The 18,001-nt window shown below is 40.9% G+C and overlaps 2 protein-coding genes across 4 annotated transcripts in view; both read right to left on the bottom strand.

The window, feature by feature from the left end:
• Positions 1-1,392: 1,392 nt before the first annotated feature.
• On the bottom strand, positions 1,393-9,205 carry kars1 (lysyl-tRNA synthetase 1). Its single transcript, XM_084001616.1, is given in 16 exon segments — positions 1,393-1,853; positions 2,604-2,747; positions 2,834-2,960; positions 3,046-3,131; positions 3,212-3,297; positions 3,567-3,740; positions 5,200-5,362; positions 5,564-5,683; positions 5,911-6,036; positions 6,275-6,461; positions 7,269-7,362; positions 7,457-7,622; positions 7,722-7,866; positions 8,215-8,357; positions 8,359-8,385; positions 9,091-9,205. Coding segments are annotated over 16 exon segments (1,947 nt in total). The 5' UTR covers positions 9,175-9,205; the 3' UTR covers positions 1,393-1,778.
• Positions 9,206-10,248: 1,043 nt separating this feature from the next.
• The window catches only part of nfat5b (nuclear factor of activated T cells 5b), a 31,981-nt gene continuing 24,228 nt past the window's right edge, over positions 10,249-18,001 (bottom strand). For 2 of the 3 annotated variants that reach the window (XM_084001634.1, XM_084001636.1), the window contains exons 12-13: positions 16,003-17,932; positions 10,249-15,279 (exon numbers count right to left, since the gene is read on the bottom strand). In XM_084001634.1, coding sequence (XP_083857760.1) covers positions 15,041-15,279; positions 16,003-17,932 — 2,169 coding nt within the window. In that variant the 3' untranslated portion in view covers positions 10,249-15,040. The remainder of the gene's footprint in view (positions 15,280-16,002; positions 17,933-18,001) is intronic. The other variant, XM_084001635.1, reaches the window with a different exon arrangement.

The following is an 18,001-nucleotide window of genomic DNA, read 5'->3' as shown; positions in this document are numbered from 1 at the left end:
ATGACTGAAGTCACGGTGCTGCTCCAGAGCACCCTCATGAGGACATTGGGCACAGGCTCAGTCAAGATGAGGAATTGGCTGATCAAGACTGTCCTCCCAAATATGTACAAGGATGACCTGCAAATAAGTCCACTACAGTCTAAACACACTAGCTATAGTAGTTCATAGACAAGGTTGAGCAGTGTTGTTGCATAACTTTCTCCTATGATGAAGATCGAGCTGCCAAGAAGTTAATGGAGCAATAATGTTCACGCTCTAATGATGAAGACCTGGTTGTCTACTGTCTGTCTCAGATGATGAAAACCCAGCTGCCTGTGGTTTTCTGATGAAGCAAAACCAACAGACTCCACCGCTGTAGTCTCATCCTACATTTATAATTATTAATAATTGTTGGAGAGGATTCACAAATTCCTCAGACAAATCAAAGCTCTGTTTTGCTGCTGGCGTTCAGCTGTGGATGACTGATTATTAATCATCTCTGATCTATCTATTGTGTATCAAGTGGCTTTTGCTTTGTCACATTTCAGGAATACAGCTGTTCCATTGCACTGCAGAAAACCTTGATGCAATTTATATTTATATTTTTGCAGACATGTGTATACAAACTGACATACATACAAGTGAGGGTCATCACTAAATCTAAAGTGTAGTAGAAAACTTTGGTCTAAGGACTAAGTGCTGCATCTTTTTCAATAAGTACAAGGGGATCAGGTAAAGAAGAGCACGGTAAGTCTAAACCTATAAAAGACGAGGACGATGCATCATTAGGGATGTGATGTCAATGGACAGGAAACTCTTTCTGTCCAGCTTCAATGAGCAGGTGAGAACTGCAGCTTTCTCCTGCAAAACCCAATTACTCAAAACTAATAGAAACACTGAGAATTTTAGAGTTTGTTCTTGCATCACTAACTTTCTCATTCAATTCAATTCAATCACTAATGATGACTTACATCTTCATTACTGGATCCATTGTTATTGAACTACTAGGACCTTGAGTGTTCATAATATTGGTGAAGGTAACCCAGTGATGGCTCAACTTACAATGTTTTGTTTTAGAGTAATAATTATTAAAATTAAAAAGAAAAAAGTTGCCTAGAGGACTTCTGGGACTTTTTCCACATGCACTTGCTAGGTTAAAAAAAAATACTCTATCAGTTTTTTGTTCTGTAGACAGACCTTAAACACAAAAAGACTTTTATAATGTAGATTCATATGCACTTTATTCAGATATAATCAGGTTCAAATTTCTTGGCAGAGGAATATTGAATTTGTGAAATCTATCTTGAAAAATATTAGACATGGAATATAAGCAGAGCGGGTAAAAACACATGAATATACTGAGAAAAGTGGAAATATTAGAGGTGCCTGATCTTTGTTATTATGTGAGCTACCTACTCTTGTGTTTAGCAGCCACAGTCAAGCACCATTTTAAAATATCTCAAAGTATAAACGGAAATATTTCATCCAGGTCTGCACACAACAGCAGATGACACGGCTTCCTGATCAAATAGCATCCATGTGCTGTCTGGATGACAATGAGGATTAAAATGTCTTCATTCAGGATGCAGCAAAAGTGTAAGAAAAAAACAAAGAAAAGAAGAACTGAACCAGAAATAGAAACTGGAAACACAAGATGATTTCCCTAAACTGCAAGGATTCATTCAACCTTTGACGGACTGACATTGATTTAACACAAATCCCGCATATTCCACTGATGCCCACAGTGAGGAAAGGTTCCTGCTTCATACCGACTCCTGCACAGGTCAGAGGTCACGTCATCAGACGGAGGTGCCCTCTGTGGGTGCTGATGTTTTGTTGTCGTCAGGCTTCATGGCCGGGAAGAGCAACACCTCCTGTGAAACGACAAAACTGTCAGCTGTGGCTGTCGCTAAACACTGTAGAAAGGGTGCAGTTACATGCACGTTATACTATATTGGTCTGAGGCTATTAAAGGGATAGTTCACCCAAAATTGAAATTTCACTCATTATCTACTCCCCCTCATGTGGACTAAGGGCTGGGAGAAGTTTCAGAGTCCTCCGTGGCTTCTCTGAGTTACAGGGGGTCTCGGCGTAGCAGTGCATGTCCATATAACGGTTGCAAATGGATACCAACTGTCTTCGTAACAAAAAGACACACCAAAAAACATCCAAATACCTCCATGCTGCTCGTATGTAATGTCCGTCTTGTATTGAAGCCCCGAAATGCGAAATTGTCCCGAAAAAAATTAAATAAGTCTATTTTTCAAGCTTGTTTTGTAGCGGAAGCTTCTCGAAGCTCCTCTTCCCGGTTCGTCCAAATTTGACGAACCGGGAAGAGGACATGGACATGCACTGCTACGCCGAGACCCCCTGTAACTCAGAGAAGCCACGGAGGACTCTGAAACTTCTCCCAGCCCTTAGTCAACATGAGGGTTTCAATTTTGGGTAAACTATCCCTTTAAATAAGGAGTATGAATGAAAACACGACTATCTGAACTATGAAATAAGAAAACTGACACCATAACAGGAAGTGTGAATAGTAAGGTGTAGGTAAAAGCAATCAGCTACTTACAGTAACTAACTAGATTGTGCATGTTTGCATCACATTTCATGCGTTGCTTTACCTTGATGTTGTTGGAGTCGGTCAGGAACATGGTGAGACGATCGATGCCCATTCCCCAGCCGGCAGTTGGTGGCAGACCATACTCCAGTGCTGTGCAGAAGGTCTCATCGATGAACATGGCTTCATCGTCGCCTTCAGCTTTGGCCTGAAAAGAGATGCATGTCCAATTATAAGCAGCCTGAACATTTAAATAATGGGACAATGGAAGGTGAGTTTGGGCTTCGTACAGACCTTGGATTGCTGCTCAAACAGCTCCCTCTGTCTGACGGGATCATTCAACTCAGTGTAAGCATTGCAGATTTCCTTTTTCATCACGAAGAGCTCAAAACGCTCCGTCAGACCTTTCTCCGATCTGTGCCTGGAACGATGACGGAGCATCAGTGTGAACCTGAACACTGCATTTCTGAATTATACATTTGAAGGTGAAGTAACATGTTCCTCACCATTTCGCTAAGGGGCTCATGATTTGAGGATGATCACAGATGAATGTGGGGTTGATACAGGTTACCTCGAGGAAATCTCCAACCAGCTGTAAAGACACAAGTGATTAGTAAAGACCTCAAATTAAAAACATCTGTAAACAGATGGTGTTGTTTATCAATAGAGAACCTTGTCAAGGAGGCGGGCAGTAGTTCTGGGTGGAGGACATTCAACTCCTTTCTGGGCGCACAGCTCATCGAAGAATTTGCGAGTCTCTGAAGATAAAAAGGTGGTAGAGAAAGATGAGGCAAAACCAGAAACAAATGATTAGCTATGACAGAGCTGCATCACAATACATGGAAGATGTAAAATTCAACCTTTAAAGAAAGAAAGAAAGAAAGAAAGAAAGACTGACAAAGAAAGAATATCTAAGGGATAATGTAGTTTAATCAAAAAAAGAGAGAGAAAGAAAGAAAGGGACAAAACCTCATCTAATTTTTCCATCAGGTCTGACAAGACTGTCTGCGTTTCTGCAGATTCTTACCAGCGCTGTCGTAGCTGTCGGTAGGAGGGAATTTGACTCCCATAATCTTCTCCAGGTCGTGGGTCATGCTCACTCTTCTGAACGGTGGAGTGAAGTCGATCTCAAAGGCCTGACCCTCCGGACCATCAGGGTGATATGTCACCTTGTATCCTCCAGTGATGTGTTTCACCATTCCTGAAGTGAGGAGGGAAACACTGAGTCAGGGAGAGCAGTTTCTCTGCTTTCTAATTGTCCACATTTTCTAAAAAGAAACCCCCACGTATTTAAGAATGAACAAAATTGAAAGGGCATTGCAAAGAGATGGAGATCTGGTAAATTCATTTTTATTATTATTATTTTAATACCCACAAAAATCCTATTGCCTGTGTTTGTCAACTCAACAGTGCAGATCACATTTAAGTTTGTCCTGCCCTGTTCGTGTGAGACCATACACACTCATTACTGTGTTGTACTTGGATATAAGAAAGAATTCCTTATCATGGGCAATGTGGTTTAGTTAGTTTATAGGTGGATGTGTTCAAGACTGTGACAGTCACACACAGCTTCTATCCCATTTAAACCTAAGTTGAAATAATAATTTTGGACCTGCTGATCTTATGGTTACCATGTATTCCATGTACAAGAACACACAGTGTTACTTAAAGCAGTACTAAAGAACTTTCAGTTTTGGTTGAGTTTGGCGGCGCCTGTGGACCAAAGCGGTAGTGTTTTGCCTGAAGGAAGACTCCATTTCCCATGAACACTAGTGTGAAGCCCTGTAAATATCCTGCATTAAAATTAACAGAAGACATCAAAACTAAGTTTCTGTTTCCAGTGGATCATTTCAAAGTGAAAACACAAACATAATCCATTGCTAAAGTGCCGTTTTGCCTGTTCCCTCCTTGTTGTGACTCGCAAAAGTGAAAGTGAAAGTAAAGTGAGAGCAGGGTTCCTACCATGCTCCTCAAAGCTGCTTAGTGCCAGAGAAAGAGATACAGACCCCCTCAGGCCATGACAGAGGTGCCATTCAACTTGTTGTAAGTCGATGTATCGTCACAAAAGTTATGAAAATATTTTATGAAGGTTGAAAAGTTCCTTAGTGTTGGTTTAAATAAAACTGTCCTTCATACAATGACATTTTTTAAATGTGGCCTAGTTTTATGTTGGGAAATAAACAAGTCTGATGATGTGTACAACATAACCACATACGTTTCTGTGGTTGTTTTGCAACAGTTTGCAGTGAATTTTACCAGGAAATCTGGTCACAACTGTGGTTTAACACTGGACGTCATTGCTCCAGTTAGAGCAACAGACACCTGCAGCCTTGAGGTGGCCGTCAACAGAGTCGGCAGTGTAAAGGAAAGGCCTTTAGTACAGACCACCTGCAAACTCTTGGGGGATTACAGAGCTGGTAAAATCACTCTGAGCAGGCGAGCAGTGGTCCATGCAAGATACACCCATTCCTGGCACCAGCTTTGCAGCGTGTTCAAGCACCACCCCACCCTCTAATGTGCCTCTTCACCCATAAAAGCACACAGCAAGTCCCCAAGAAACTGAAGCAGTGCAGTCAAGGAAACGTCAGTTCACAGCTGCAAAATACCAGTTCAGGATATGCTGCAATTGCAAACAAGAGCCCTGTGTGTTTCCCACTTACCTGAAAGTAATTTCTCTGTGATCTCCATCAAGTCATGGTAATCGGCATACGCCATATAGAATTCACAGGTGGTGAACTCTGGGTTATGAGTAAGATCGATGCCTTCGTTCCTGAATTGACGACCGACCTCATACACTCTGTCTATTCCACCAACCACAAGCATCTGAGAGAAAGATATGAAGAATTGTGTAAATGTTTAGAAATCAGAGAAATGTAACAATCAAAACCTGAAGTTAAGACGTGACTCTGTGCTATATATTCACCAATACAACAACAAATACTAGAAACTATTCCATCTGGAAATAGTTGATTAGTTAAGAAAAAGACTTGACGGTGGTGAACAACTCTTGAAAAGCGCATTTACCTTGTGGTAGAGCTCAGGAGCAATCCTCATGTACAGGTTCATATCCAGCTCATTATGGTAAGTAACAAATGGACGGGCCACGGCTCCACCAGGGATGATGTTCATCATTGGAGTCTCAATCTGAAGAATTCAACAAAACACGCTTACACACATGATTTTAACTGCCTCAAATGTGAAAAACAAATTTACAAATTATTAGAAAGAGCATCATTCCGTAAAATCTGTTCTGTGCAAACCAAAATACATTTTTTTTATAAATGTAATGATATACTGATTTAGAGAATTGATTAATTGTATGATGTGGTCAATCTCTGATGCCTGAATATGCTACAAACTCTAATTCTTACCTCCAAGAATCCCAGCTGGTCCAGGAAGCTGCGGAGGTAGGTGATGATTTTGGCGCGTGTTACAAACTTCTGCCGCACGTAGTCGTTGAGAATCAGATCCAAGTAGCGCTGGCGGAATCGTGTTTCCTTTTAGAGAGAGAGAGAAAGATTACACAGCGGTGAAAAAAAAATGCTTCAGGTGCTGCAGGTGTATCTTCCTTTGCTGAAGTCTGTTTATTTAGTAAATCCAGTTAAGGCGGCTTACAATCAGTCTCCAATGGAAGATTAATAAAGTATATTGACACTGTGAACGCACAATGTCAATATATGAAAATCTTTTTCTAATTGTGTCTCTTTTGTGATGTGTAATGATAGAGGGCATTACCTTGTCTTTGAGGCCAAAGTGAAGGTGGGGCAGCATGTGCAAACAAGGTGACAGCAGGGTCATCTCCATGGGAACGATACTCAACTCCCCTTTTTTAGTCTTCCCTGGGTTTCCACGGACACCGATAATGTCACCACGGCGCAGTTTGTTATTGATGGCCACGAAGGCTTCCTCAGACTTGTAGCTCCTGGCAGAGTCAAGCGAGATACACAAAAATTAACTCACTCGGGTACAGAAGTAAATCTGATGACAAGCTACATTTTCTGCTTCGTTTGACTGCTTGGCTGGATTTTTGGCTGCAAACAGTCAACGATTTCCCCATGGGACAGAGTGAATATACTAATATTATCACTTTTTATTTATTTTATTTTAATGTTTATTTAACAGGGACAATACATACAACATTGCCACAAAAAAACTGGAAAATGTGATGCATGTAAGCAACTAGCATCAGCTAATTTGCTTCTGTCTTTGTCCCTGGTCAGGCTTTAGAATAGTATAAAATATACTGAATACAATAAATGCAATGATACAAAATACAGTGGATAATACAGTGAATAGGTAGCATGAATAAATAAACACAGCTGCAGTTATAAAATTCAGATTAAAACACAAGTTAAATTTAGCATTAAACATTAGTAAAGTGCTACTTAACTCAGTATGTAATGTAACATCAGAAAAGCTGAATTAAGAATTTCCCAAGAACTCTAATTGTACTTCCTCACCCACACCCTTAGACAACACACCCAGCATTATAACTTTGTATTTGTGAACATGACATATTCTGATTTCAGTGGAAAGCCCTTCAGCTAAATACTTGCCAGTTTAAATGAATCTAATGTTTTGCTGTTATGATGCCTCTGGATATTATTTCATTTTGTTTAATCAGAAAAAGTGTGTGTGTGTGTGTGAGTTAACTGAACTGTAAAGTTACCACTGTTGGACTACAATAGTATAAACATGTTTTGTGAGCTTGGCCATCGTCATGCTGTACCTTGAGTTTGCCATAACTTGCAACTTCACACCTTCACCTCGCAGGTCATAGAAGATCAGCTTGGCACCAGAAGCCCTCTTAGCATGGACACGACCTGAAAAGTACAAGCAAAGTTTAACAGAGGATCTAATACTGAATTATTGTTTAAAATAGCACACGTGTTTACGATCATAACATATTCCTGGTACCTGACACATTGAGGACAACATCTGTCAGCTGGTCTCCTGCCTGTAGATGATTGTATTTCTCAATGAACTCTGTAAGCGACAAGTCTACATTGTACTTGTGTGGGTACGGGTCCTCCGCTGTGCCCTTCAGGTCCTGGATGGCCTGGGTGCGAATCTTGTAGTATTGCTACATTGGAGGGAAACATTTTTATTTTATTAACAGAAAAAGGAACAAAACATTGTGGATTTAATAAGTAAAGGGTAATGGCATAAAAAAATATCTCACATTTGGGTCAAGCGTCTCTTCATCCAGCCCGCAGGCATTTTCTGCTGCCTGGTCATTGGATTCCTTTTTTTTCTCCACATGCTCTTTCACCTTGGCCTCTTTCTCCGCCGCTTTCTTCTCAGCTTTCATTCGCCGTTTCTGCTCACTGATAAGAAAACAAAGGAGAAGGCAATGAGTGATGATGGGATTACATATTAACAACTATAAAACTGTAATCGAAAGTGAAACGTTGAAACTGTTCAACAAAATGAATCGACTTAACGCGCATATGATTTCCCACATTGCCACACTGTAAACCCCACTGTAAATTATTGTATTCTGGTGTCTAAAATAATAATAATAATAATACTGAATGACTAAAAACCTGGGATCGGCACAATCTACTAATAACAGTGCTGCACAACAAATAATCATGCATGAAGGGGAAAGGGGACCATGTTTGCTTTGATGACAAAAGGTTGGTTTTTCTCACAGGAATGGAAAAGCCACCAACCTTTTGTCACCTCTCCATCGGTTCCCGATAATTTGAGCTGGGACCGCAGCTGTGCGTGGGGGTGCACATTTTAACCACTGTCCCCTGACCCCATAGGCATGGCACAGCTGCTGTCTGGCTGCTCTGATCAGACACAGCATGCTGAGCTACCACAGTCAGCAGCAGGCACACCTGAGAAAATACACATTTATACAAAGACAGTGTGAAGTATGCAGCAAAGGCTGTCTTTGGCCAACTGGGATGACTGCTGGGGGTAATATCACTATCAGGCAAGATCCTATGAGGTAGGAGCGAAATCTAATGTGTATAAATGAAATAAATTGCCTGTGGGTCTCAATTTCTTTTGGTTAGCCAGGCGGGTGTGTCAGATTGCCGCTAACAGGTAAAGGAAATCAAAAGGAAGGTAGGGAGAAGCTGTTGGCATCATTTAACAAATGTCCTCATGCTTATATTAGTCAACTACATCAAACAACCACCGCTAAATGCCACAATTAATCATATTCACACGTTAAAACGGTATCTAACAGAATCGAAAGCGGTATCAACGTGTTAGGGGACATTTCTTTGGGGTTTTCGGCTCTTGTAGTTTTTCTGATCAGTAAAACGCACTATCGCGGGTGGCTACGGCTCACGTTCAGAACTACAACTCCCAGGGGCAGAGACGAACTGACTCACGGGATATGTAGGCTTCCCGTGTGCCTCCATATGGATCCCTCACTTCGCTATCACCCTCCGACCTGATGCAACACCCAATAATATTGCAAAGTCGAACCTTATTAGTCGTATTTGTTGAACCGGCTGATTATATGTGGAATATAAGAAACCGGGAGTGGTCGAGGGGTGTGTGAACGCGACGGAAGAAATGAGCACGCTTACTTTTTGCTGAGTTTGTCTCCGTCCACCGCTGTCACGTCGGCCATGTTCGTATCGCTGCGCGCAGAAAGGACAACAGAAGAGCATGCGCCGCAAAGCGCGAGGAGTTCGTGGTGCGTTTAAGGGAAGTTAGAATAACGAAAACAGAAAGTACTCTCCATAAAGTACTGCTTTTATCAATCACATGATCAATGTGTAAACACAGAGGTGTGTCTCAGAACAAAAGTGAAACCTCAGTAATTAAACACAAAAATTAAAATATTCAATGAAGTAAAAAACGAAATGTTCTTTTAATAAAGAATAACGAAAACAGAAAGCGCACTGGTAATCAATAACAATAATCTACCAGGATGTCAGTGTGTAAACTCAAACTGGGTGTAGGCTATGAATAACAGAGGTGTGTCTCAGAAGAACAGAAATGACACCTCAGTAGATAAACGCAAACTCAGAAAGTAAAAATAGGCTATTAAATTAAGTAAAAAACTAAATGTTTGACTTCTTTTAATAAAGAATAGCAAAAACAGAAAGTGCTGGCTTTAGAGGTCTCACAAACCTGCATATCCTACATTTTAAACTGTAATGATATGTACATGACATGTAGGCTACATATCATTACAGTAGCTATTGTCGTCCTGATATATTACAGTGTGTAAACTCAAACTGAGTGTATGAAAAACAGAGGTGTCTCTACATATCATTACAGTAGGCCTATTGTCGTCCTGATATATTATAGTACATGATGTACTGTAATATATCAGGACGACAATCAAGGTGTAAACTCAAACTGAGTGAATGAGTAACAGGTGTCTCAGAACAAAAGTGAAACCTCAGTAGATTGACACATACACAAAAATTAAAATATTCAATGAAGTAAAGCACTAAATATTTGACTTATTTGAAATGATTTGGGGTAACATTTGCTGAAACTTCTCCAAAGAGATGTTTGTGGACCTACAGCTGTGAAAGCTCTAAATTTTAAAGCATGAAAGGATAAATACTTTGTACAGACAGCTGAACTGCTTAGTTCAGAGCTATAGACCGGCTATAATGAAGTATCTGTAGGACTGTTTCTCATTTTGTTAGTTGAAGACCATGAAGCAAGAAATAAAAGCTCAAAGACTTAACATTTAAAGTATATACGTTTAATATAGATAGCAGCAAGTTTACAAAAAAATATTTGCAAGAAAATAAAAATGTCCCAACAAGAGCCAAATATATAGAAAGTTTTTTTTCCCTCCCAAGGGTAATTATATGACAATTGTTCACATTGTAAGAAACAAAAAGGCTAAATTTCCCCCTTGCTATTTCCAGGACTAAACAACAGCTGTTTACTAGCAGAGTGGTTCTTTTGTGTTCATTGTGAACAAACTTTGAAGATGTTAAACAGTTGTGGAGTAGGTATATGTTTTGATTATGGATATTCATAATAGAAGACATAGAGCAGAATATTTTTCAGAGTTTGTAAGTCACACTGTTTCTAAATTTCAAGGCAAACAAATCTAGCATGCACTGCATGATCTGAATAAGATAGATATGATCGACATAACATCAGGTAACTCAGAGGCCCTGAGAGAAATCAGAAACACTAAGAACCCATGCACCAGTAAACAGTACGCCTGGATATAACCTCCACACAGACCCTACAAGCAAGAATGGAATAGAGAAGACTGAAAAACAATTAGTCACCCTTGTCTCACCAAAAAAATAAAATAAAATCTATGTCTACGACAGCTGCTGAGAAGAGAATTTTGCATTTTAACTGAGTTAAAGTTTTAAAAGCTTTTTGAGGCAGCACTCAAAGCATTGGAAAATGTTTCAGCAAGCAACATAAATAATAGAGAGAACATCTAATTTGGTATCTCCTTTATGTTGAAAATGGGAGAGGCTATATAGAAAAATATATATTCAAAACTAACAGATCTACATTTACAGTATATTAGCTGCATAGCAGTTTCAGAGAAAATTTGTCTGCATCTACATTGTATGACATAAATGCAATGGATACTTCAGTACAAACAAGTTAGATGCATGACAGAAATTGCACAACAAATTTATCAACCACAACCACATTTATCTGGTCACTGTTGCCGAGCACTTAAAGCACATTTAAAGTCTTATGGCTTAAAACATTCTACCTAATGAGAACCTATGATCACGGTGGGGCCTGCGGCTTGTTAAACAGTCAACAATGGTAAAACATAAATCTGCTTGATAACTACAACATGTACAGCACAGACTAGTGTCAAAAGTGACATTTTAGGGGGGAAAAAGAACGATTTAAACACCTATAGTAGCAAATTCAGTTTGTTGATATTAAAGTAACTGGTCATGTTAAAAGAAAGCCACTTGTTCTATTGCATGAAACAGAGAAACTTAGTTTGTAGCATCTTGAAAAAATATGAGAACTTTTTCAACAACCCCCACTTTTCCATAAGAGTAACACTCTTATATATTTATCCCCTCCTGTTACATTGTAAATACACAAAAAGGCAACTGTAATTCCAAAAAAGTAATTACCTCCCCAATATGTGTGTAAAATAACATTCTGGATCAGAGTAAGGCATTTACAGCCATGCTGTATAATTACATTCAGTACTATATTCATAGTAAAAATACTGAAATTTGTTGGTCCTATTTTAAAGGAATTTTTTATTTGACATTAGAAACCATTAAAGTTTGGTGCCATTTTTGCCTGTTGTGGTCAAAAAGTACAACTGGGCCAGCTGTCCAATTACAAGCCTTAAACAATCACATGATATGTACATTAATATGTATATTCATTCATCTAAGTCACAAAGGAAAAACTGTGCACAGGAATGAATATATTATTTAGAGTCATCCTGCTGTCATCAGTACAGTTAGAAAAAGATATGAACACAGCTATGATTACGGGAGACAATTTAGATAATAACCAACACACAAATAAATTAGATTATGCTTCTCCAAAGAGAGGCACAGGTACTACACCGATAAAAACTTTGTAAAACAAAAACAAACAAAATCATAAATACTCAACACTGGAAATCTTAGTTCTTCTAGTTCACAAGATGAAGAAAGCCAATCACAGATAGCTCTTTGCTCCAAAGTCACGTTCCTTCAGGAGTAGGGTCCCTTTAAATACCGCTCAAACTGCCCAGACTGACACACTGTAGCTCCACAAGTCACATTAGTCAAGTTTACACAATCTCCATCATAAAACAACAGCCGTTTCTGATTTTAAAACGTATAAAATGTAACTGTGTAACTTGTATTTCTAACAAACTGTACAAAGAAAACAAGACAAGGCATTAAACTGAGCTAATCATCAGAGACCAGCCCCTTGTTCATGCATACACTTACAGTAAAACTAAACATACACATACACAAACATCTTTTTCTTTTTCTTTTTTGTTATTTTTTTTTCAAAACAACACAAAAAAAACTAACAGAATGAAAGATATGACAGCAGGACATTGTGCCTAACAATGACATCTGTATACTGAGGAGAGAAGAGAGAAAAACAAGAGTCTTTGCTTTTCTAAAAAAGCAAAATTGCAAGTAGATTTTAAAAAAAAAAGAAAAAGAAAAGAAAAGCTTGCGAGCCATAAAACTGGCCTGTCATCAGGATTTATACAAAGCAAGATCTGAGTCAAACTTTGGTCCTCAGGCCACTGGCCGACTGCAGAGGAGAGCATTAGATCTGTAGACATGTGCAGTTTGTATTTACAAGAAAACATGTAAAATGGGCTCCACTCCTGCATCTTCATACCTTAACCCAGATAAGAGATGTACATTGTGCAGTTGTAGCCGACAAACTATTGCTTCTCCTCAACATTCACTAAACCCACCACATTAATAAAACTGGTGAAAAGGCTCTTTTTTAGCTGGTTTAAGAATACTATTCTGTTCATGCGTGCCTGACGCAGAATGATGCCATCAAAATGACACACAATGAAACACAAAATGATCTAACCCATAAGACAAATATTATATTAATATACTATATTACATCCTACTCTTGCTACTGTAGTTGTGTAAATAAGAGTTACATGTCCACTAAAATGAAAATATTTGAATAAAAATGACTTGATCCACATTTTTCCTCATGTCTCTAGATTTTTTGTTTTTTAAAGGAATAAATATGCATTCGATTCTGGGAATGGAAACTAGTAGTTGTAACATGGCTGGCACTGAGATGTGCTGATACTGGCTTTAAAGAAATTCTAGTTAAGATATTTTTGCTAGTCCGCTTCACCACAAAGATGTTGCCAGGCAAACAGAGGACAGGAATGACAACACATTTCTGAAAATGCATGTCTAAAAATGTGTCACTTCACTGTAAACAATGAGGAAGAGGTGACTCAGATAAAAAAGTCACCTCTTATGGGACTGTACTGTACCCCCGATGAGTTAAGTGGTCACAAAGAACAGCAACGTTAAGTGCTGAATATACACATTAAAAAAAAAAAAAAAAATCTCAGCCAGTATTTGTATTTGTATATTTCCACTATAACACATTCTTAATCTCTTTTAAATGCATTTAAATGACAATCTGCTGTAAAAAGAATCAAACCAACACAGTTTGGTTTCGATGAATACAGACTAAATGTTAGCCTGAACACATGTATGCATTGTGGAGATATCAGTATAGTATCTAATATAGAAAGACATGTTTCACATCTGGAGGTGACCACCTCCACTGCACTGCCACACTGACAGCTGCTCGCTCAACTACTAATATTCTTCCTTAGGTATCACGGCACCAAACAGGCCTGAACAGGTCCAGACTCAGGTCAGCCAGGTGTTTTGTAGAGAAAGAAAACTACTACATTATGTCACTATCGCATAAAACCATGGAGTGCAGTTTCCTTCTCTATCATCCCAGTCTTGAAAAACCTAAGTCACTGTGTGGTCTATCAGAGACCGAGTGAATTTATTCATATCAGGCACAAACTAGCTGCTACAACATTGAAATAATGAGCACCCACATATGTGATACACACCTGTTTGCTACTACACACCACATTTAGTGTAGTAAAATATTTCTGTTCCTTTCTGAAGCTTGCAGTCTTCTACTTTGCTACTTACAAATCCCTACCTTCTCTCTATCCCTCTAACCTTCTTTCACTTCACTTCTTACACTTTCTGCACTGGTGGGAAAATAATCTCGCACCATGCCAACAGCCATTACCTTCAACACCTTTGACGTATCCAATCATCCCTCTCACAGTCTGTCCAAACTTTCCTGCCACACCCCATCCTCCATTCAACAACAAAAAAATGACAAAGGCAACACTATATAGTGGGAACCACTTAACACTTTGAAGGAACACTATAGGAAACATCAGAAGTTTGGTGCAGACGACTGACAATCTACTTACAGATATTAAAAAAAAAAAAAACTTCACAAGTTAGGAAATCCAAGTTTCTGTCTTTCCAAAAGGGAAAACAGAAGGAAAGGGTTGAATTCCAGCTCTGTTATCAGACAGTTATGACAATTTGTCTCTGACTGTTCTCATCTGTCATCCACCTAAATTTTCACATGTATGTTTAAAGAATGGGCCGTCAGATTTTCTTGGTCAACCTGCTCAGCCAAGCAACTCCACACCTCATTCCCCATTCCCAGTTCACTATCTGGATATTCAACTTCTCCAGTTTTGTTTCAATAATTATCAACATTATGTCACTTCCTATACTGCGTTGTCTTTTTTTTGGGAAGAGACTGGCTCAACAAGGCGAGCAGAAATGTTCAGCTCACCTTCACAGTTCTTTTCCTAAGAAATCCTCAGTTGTGTTAGCAGAAGAACATTTTGTAACCAGATAACAGCACATGATGTTCATTTTCTTTCAAAACTAATCCATAAACGTTTTTGCTGCACGTAATTTTCAATACACAACAATTTTGACTTTTTACAATAATTCCAGAAATGATCAGTAAAAAATAAAGGGACAATTTCATGAACCTTAACGAAGGTTAGTATGAACGAGTTAAGTTGCTGCCGGACTCCTGCAGGCTGACCAGCAGGTCGTCGATCTTCTCCATGTTGTGCGAGGCAGACATGCTGTTCTGCACAGTCCCAGACTGAGACAGCGACTGGCTGAGCAGCGACTGGATGTGAGCGCCGCTCTCTCGTTGGTTCTGACCCGACTGGCTGATGGCTATTATCTGGTCAGACAGAGTGTTTCCAGGTGTGTCCATCATCTGGCCACAACCTGCAAGGAGGGAACAGATACATCAAAATGAGTCAACAACCATGAATGAAAAAAAAATCCTTTTCAGTAAATGGGTTTGCCTGGTGGCTCTGTGATTTTTATATGCAAAGTTCACATAACATCAACACAAGATATGGATTGCGTATGTTTGAGTCACCAGTTTAGACAATGATGACAAATCTTGTTTAGAACAATGATAATACGTAATTCTTGTCACATTCACAGAGGACCCAAAGAGTCTTTGAAAAAGTTATACAGACATATCTCTGTTTTCATTGGACAAGAGTATTAGGGAGTTTGTAAATCAGTGTAACAATTCAGTTATGAAAGAGGAATTTCAAGGTTCCCTATTTACTTTGTCATTTCCTAACTGTCTCGTCTGTTATGAGTCACAGGAAACTAATTTAGGTCATGTTTTGCCACTTGGAGGCAGCAGAAACAAGCCGTCAACACTGACATCACCTTTCATGTTTCTGTGGTCAACACTATCAAGAACAGAGTGCGTTAATACACTGAGCAGAAACTATATAGTTGTCAAGTAAAGAGTCATATAATCAATCTCTTTTAAAAATACTAATTATAGCCACTTTACAAAACTTTAAGGAGGTGAATTTGGTTATTGAAAATTCCTATTTCTATTCCTATTCAAAAAATAATGTCACATTTCTGAGCTCATTTTGTCATCTCAACAGTTTCCAGTTTCCCACATTATCAATGTCTCACCGTTTTGAATCCCAAACAGGAACAGGCCAGGTTGTTGCGTCGGGCTGGGCTGACTGATGCTCCCACTCACGGCAGTTTGGAAGAGAGTTCCTGGTTGTTGAACGGGGGACGAGGTGGTCGTCTGTAGGTTTGCCACACCGTTCTGTGAGGCAAATATGGCGGACTGCGCGAGCTCTTGAGCCAGCCCCCCCTGCAGCGAGGCCATGTTGGACTGAGGCATGAAGAGGCCGACGGGCTGCTCCTGCCGGCCGTTCGAGCTGCCGCCCAGCTGCATCGGCTGCTGCTCCTGAAACATGACTTGCTGCCTTGGATCGTTGGGGTTCCCTAACGCCATGGGCTCAGAGCGATCCTGCTGGTTTACGGTCACCATGCTGGCTTGGGAAAACAGCAGAGAGGGGTTTTGGGGTTCTTGAGAAACGAGGCTGCTGCTGGTCAGAGGAGGGATCTGGCCCTGGCTGCTGAACAGAAGGTTGGAGGCCTGGTCCGGAGGGGAAAGGGTGTTGTTGCAAAACAACAGGCCCGCCTGCTGTTGCTGCTGCTGGCCTGGAGACAGTGTGTTTGCAGATGGATGTGTGGGGATGTTCTGAAAGAGGGAGGGTGGCTGGGGTGGCTGCGTGTGGGGCTGAGGCTGGGGGGGCTGCTGCTGCTCCATGGGGCTTCTCTGCTGGATGGGGGACAGTTGGGTCTGAGCCTGAAATACTGATTGCGGTTCAGGGGCAGGGGGCTGCAGAGCGCTGAGAAAAGCCAGCTGCTGTTGCTGCTGCTGCTGTTGCTGTTGCTGCTGCTGCTGTTGTTGTTGTTGTTGTTGTTGTTGTTGCTGTTGTTGCTGCTGCTGCTGCTGTTGTTGTTGAGAACTGCTGGGTGTAAGCTGAGTGGGCATGGAGGTCTGGGGGAGGAAAAGCCCAGGGGTTGAGGGTTGTTGCTCTGGAGACTGTAGCACTGTCATGGTGTTTTGGAAGAGAGCGGCCTGGACCTGCTCCTGAGATGCTTTCTGAAAAAGAGCCCCCTGCGGATCTTGTGTTTCAGCCAAAGAGCTGGGATTGTGGAACATGGGTGGTGAAGGGTGAGAGGGCGTCTGCTGAAGGAAGTTGGTCTGAATAGAAAGTAGGTCGTTGGCCTGCTGGAAGAGAGCTGCTTGTTGCTGCTGTTGCTGTTGTTGCTGTTGTTGCTGCTGCTGCTGCTGCTGCTGCTGCTGCTGTTGCTGCTGTTGGGCCTGCTGGAAGAGCGATCCCTGGTTTGGCACCACTCCTTGAGATGAGCCCTGCTGCTCTGCGTTCTTGCCCTGGGAGGCATCCTGAAACAGGCCGCACCGCATCTGAATCTGGGACTGAAAAAGCTGCTGCTGTAAATTCTCCAGCGCCTGTTGCTGCTGCTGCTGCTGCTGCATCTGTTGCTGCTGTTGCTGCATCTGTTGTTGCTGCTGTTGCTGCTGAATTTGCTGTTTCTGGATCTGCTGTTGGTGCTGCATGTGTTGCTGCTGCTGTTTGGCGATGGAGTTGTCCGACTGCAGTGGTAAGCTACAATAGCCTTTGGCTTTCAGTTGTCTCACTGCCTCCTCCAGCTGAGCCACCTCATCTGGAGGGAACAGCGGCAGCTGCTGCTGTTGCGGTGGAGGTTCACCACACAGCCTCCCAACAGCTCCTGAGCCGCTGCCCGGCCGCTCCTGCCTGAGGCCCTCTCTGGACTCCAGGAGAAACTGCTGCGAGCCTTGCTGGAGAAGGGAGTCCGCAGGGACAGAGAATGAACCGGTGGCAGAAATGTCCTGCTTCTGGATGGTGCTTAAGGGTTCAGGGTTGGTAAAAACAGGAGTCTGGCTTTTGTCAGGATCACCTGCAGGCTGAGACAGGTTGTTGGAGAATGGTCTGTTTTTATTTAGATGTCCTGCGCTCATGTCTGGGTTCTGCTGGGCCGGACACAGGTCAGCAGTCTGCTGGAAACAGAAAGTGTGCTTTATTTAGTCAAAGGGTATGCACCACTACTGAGGCCATTACTACTCATA

Source organism: Trachurus trachurus (assembly GCF_905171665.1).
Source record: "Trachurus trachurus genome assembly, chromosome: 3".
Classification (NCBI taxonomy): Eukaryota; Metazoa; Chordata; class Actinopteri; order Carangiformes; family Carangidae; genus Trachurus; species Trachurus trachurus.
The sequence above is the reverse complement of the archived record's forward strand: the minus strand, read 5'-3'. Positions and strand labels throughout refer to the sequence as shown.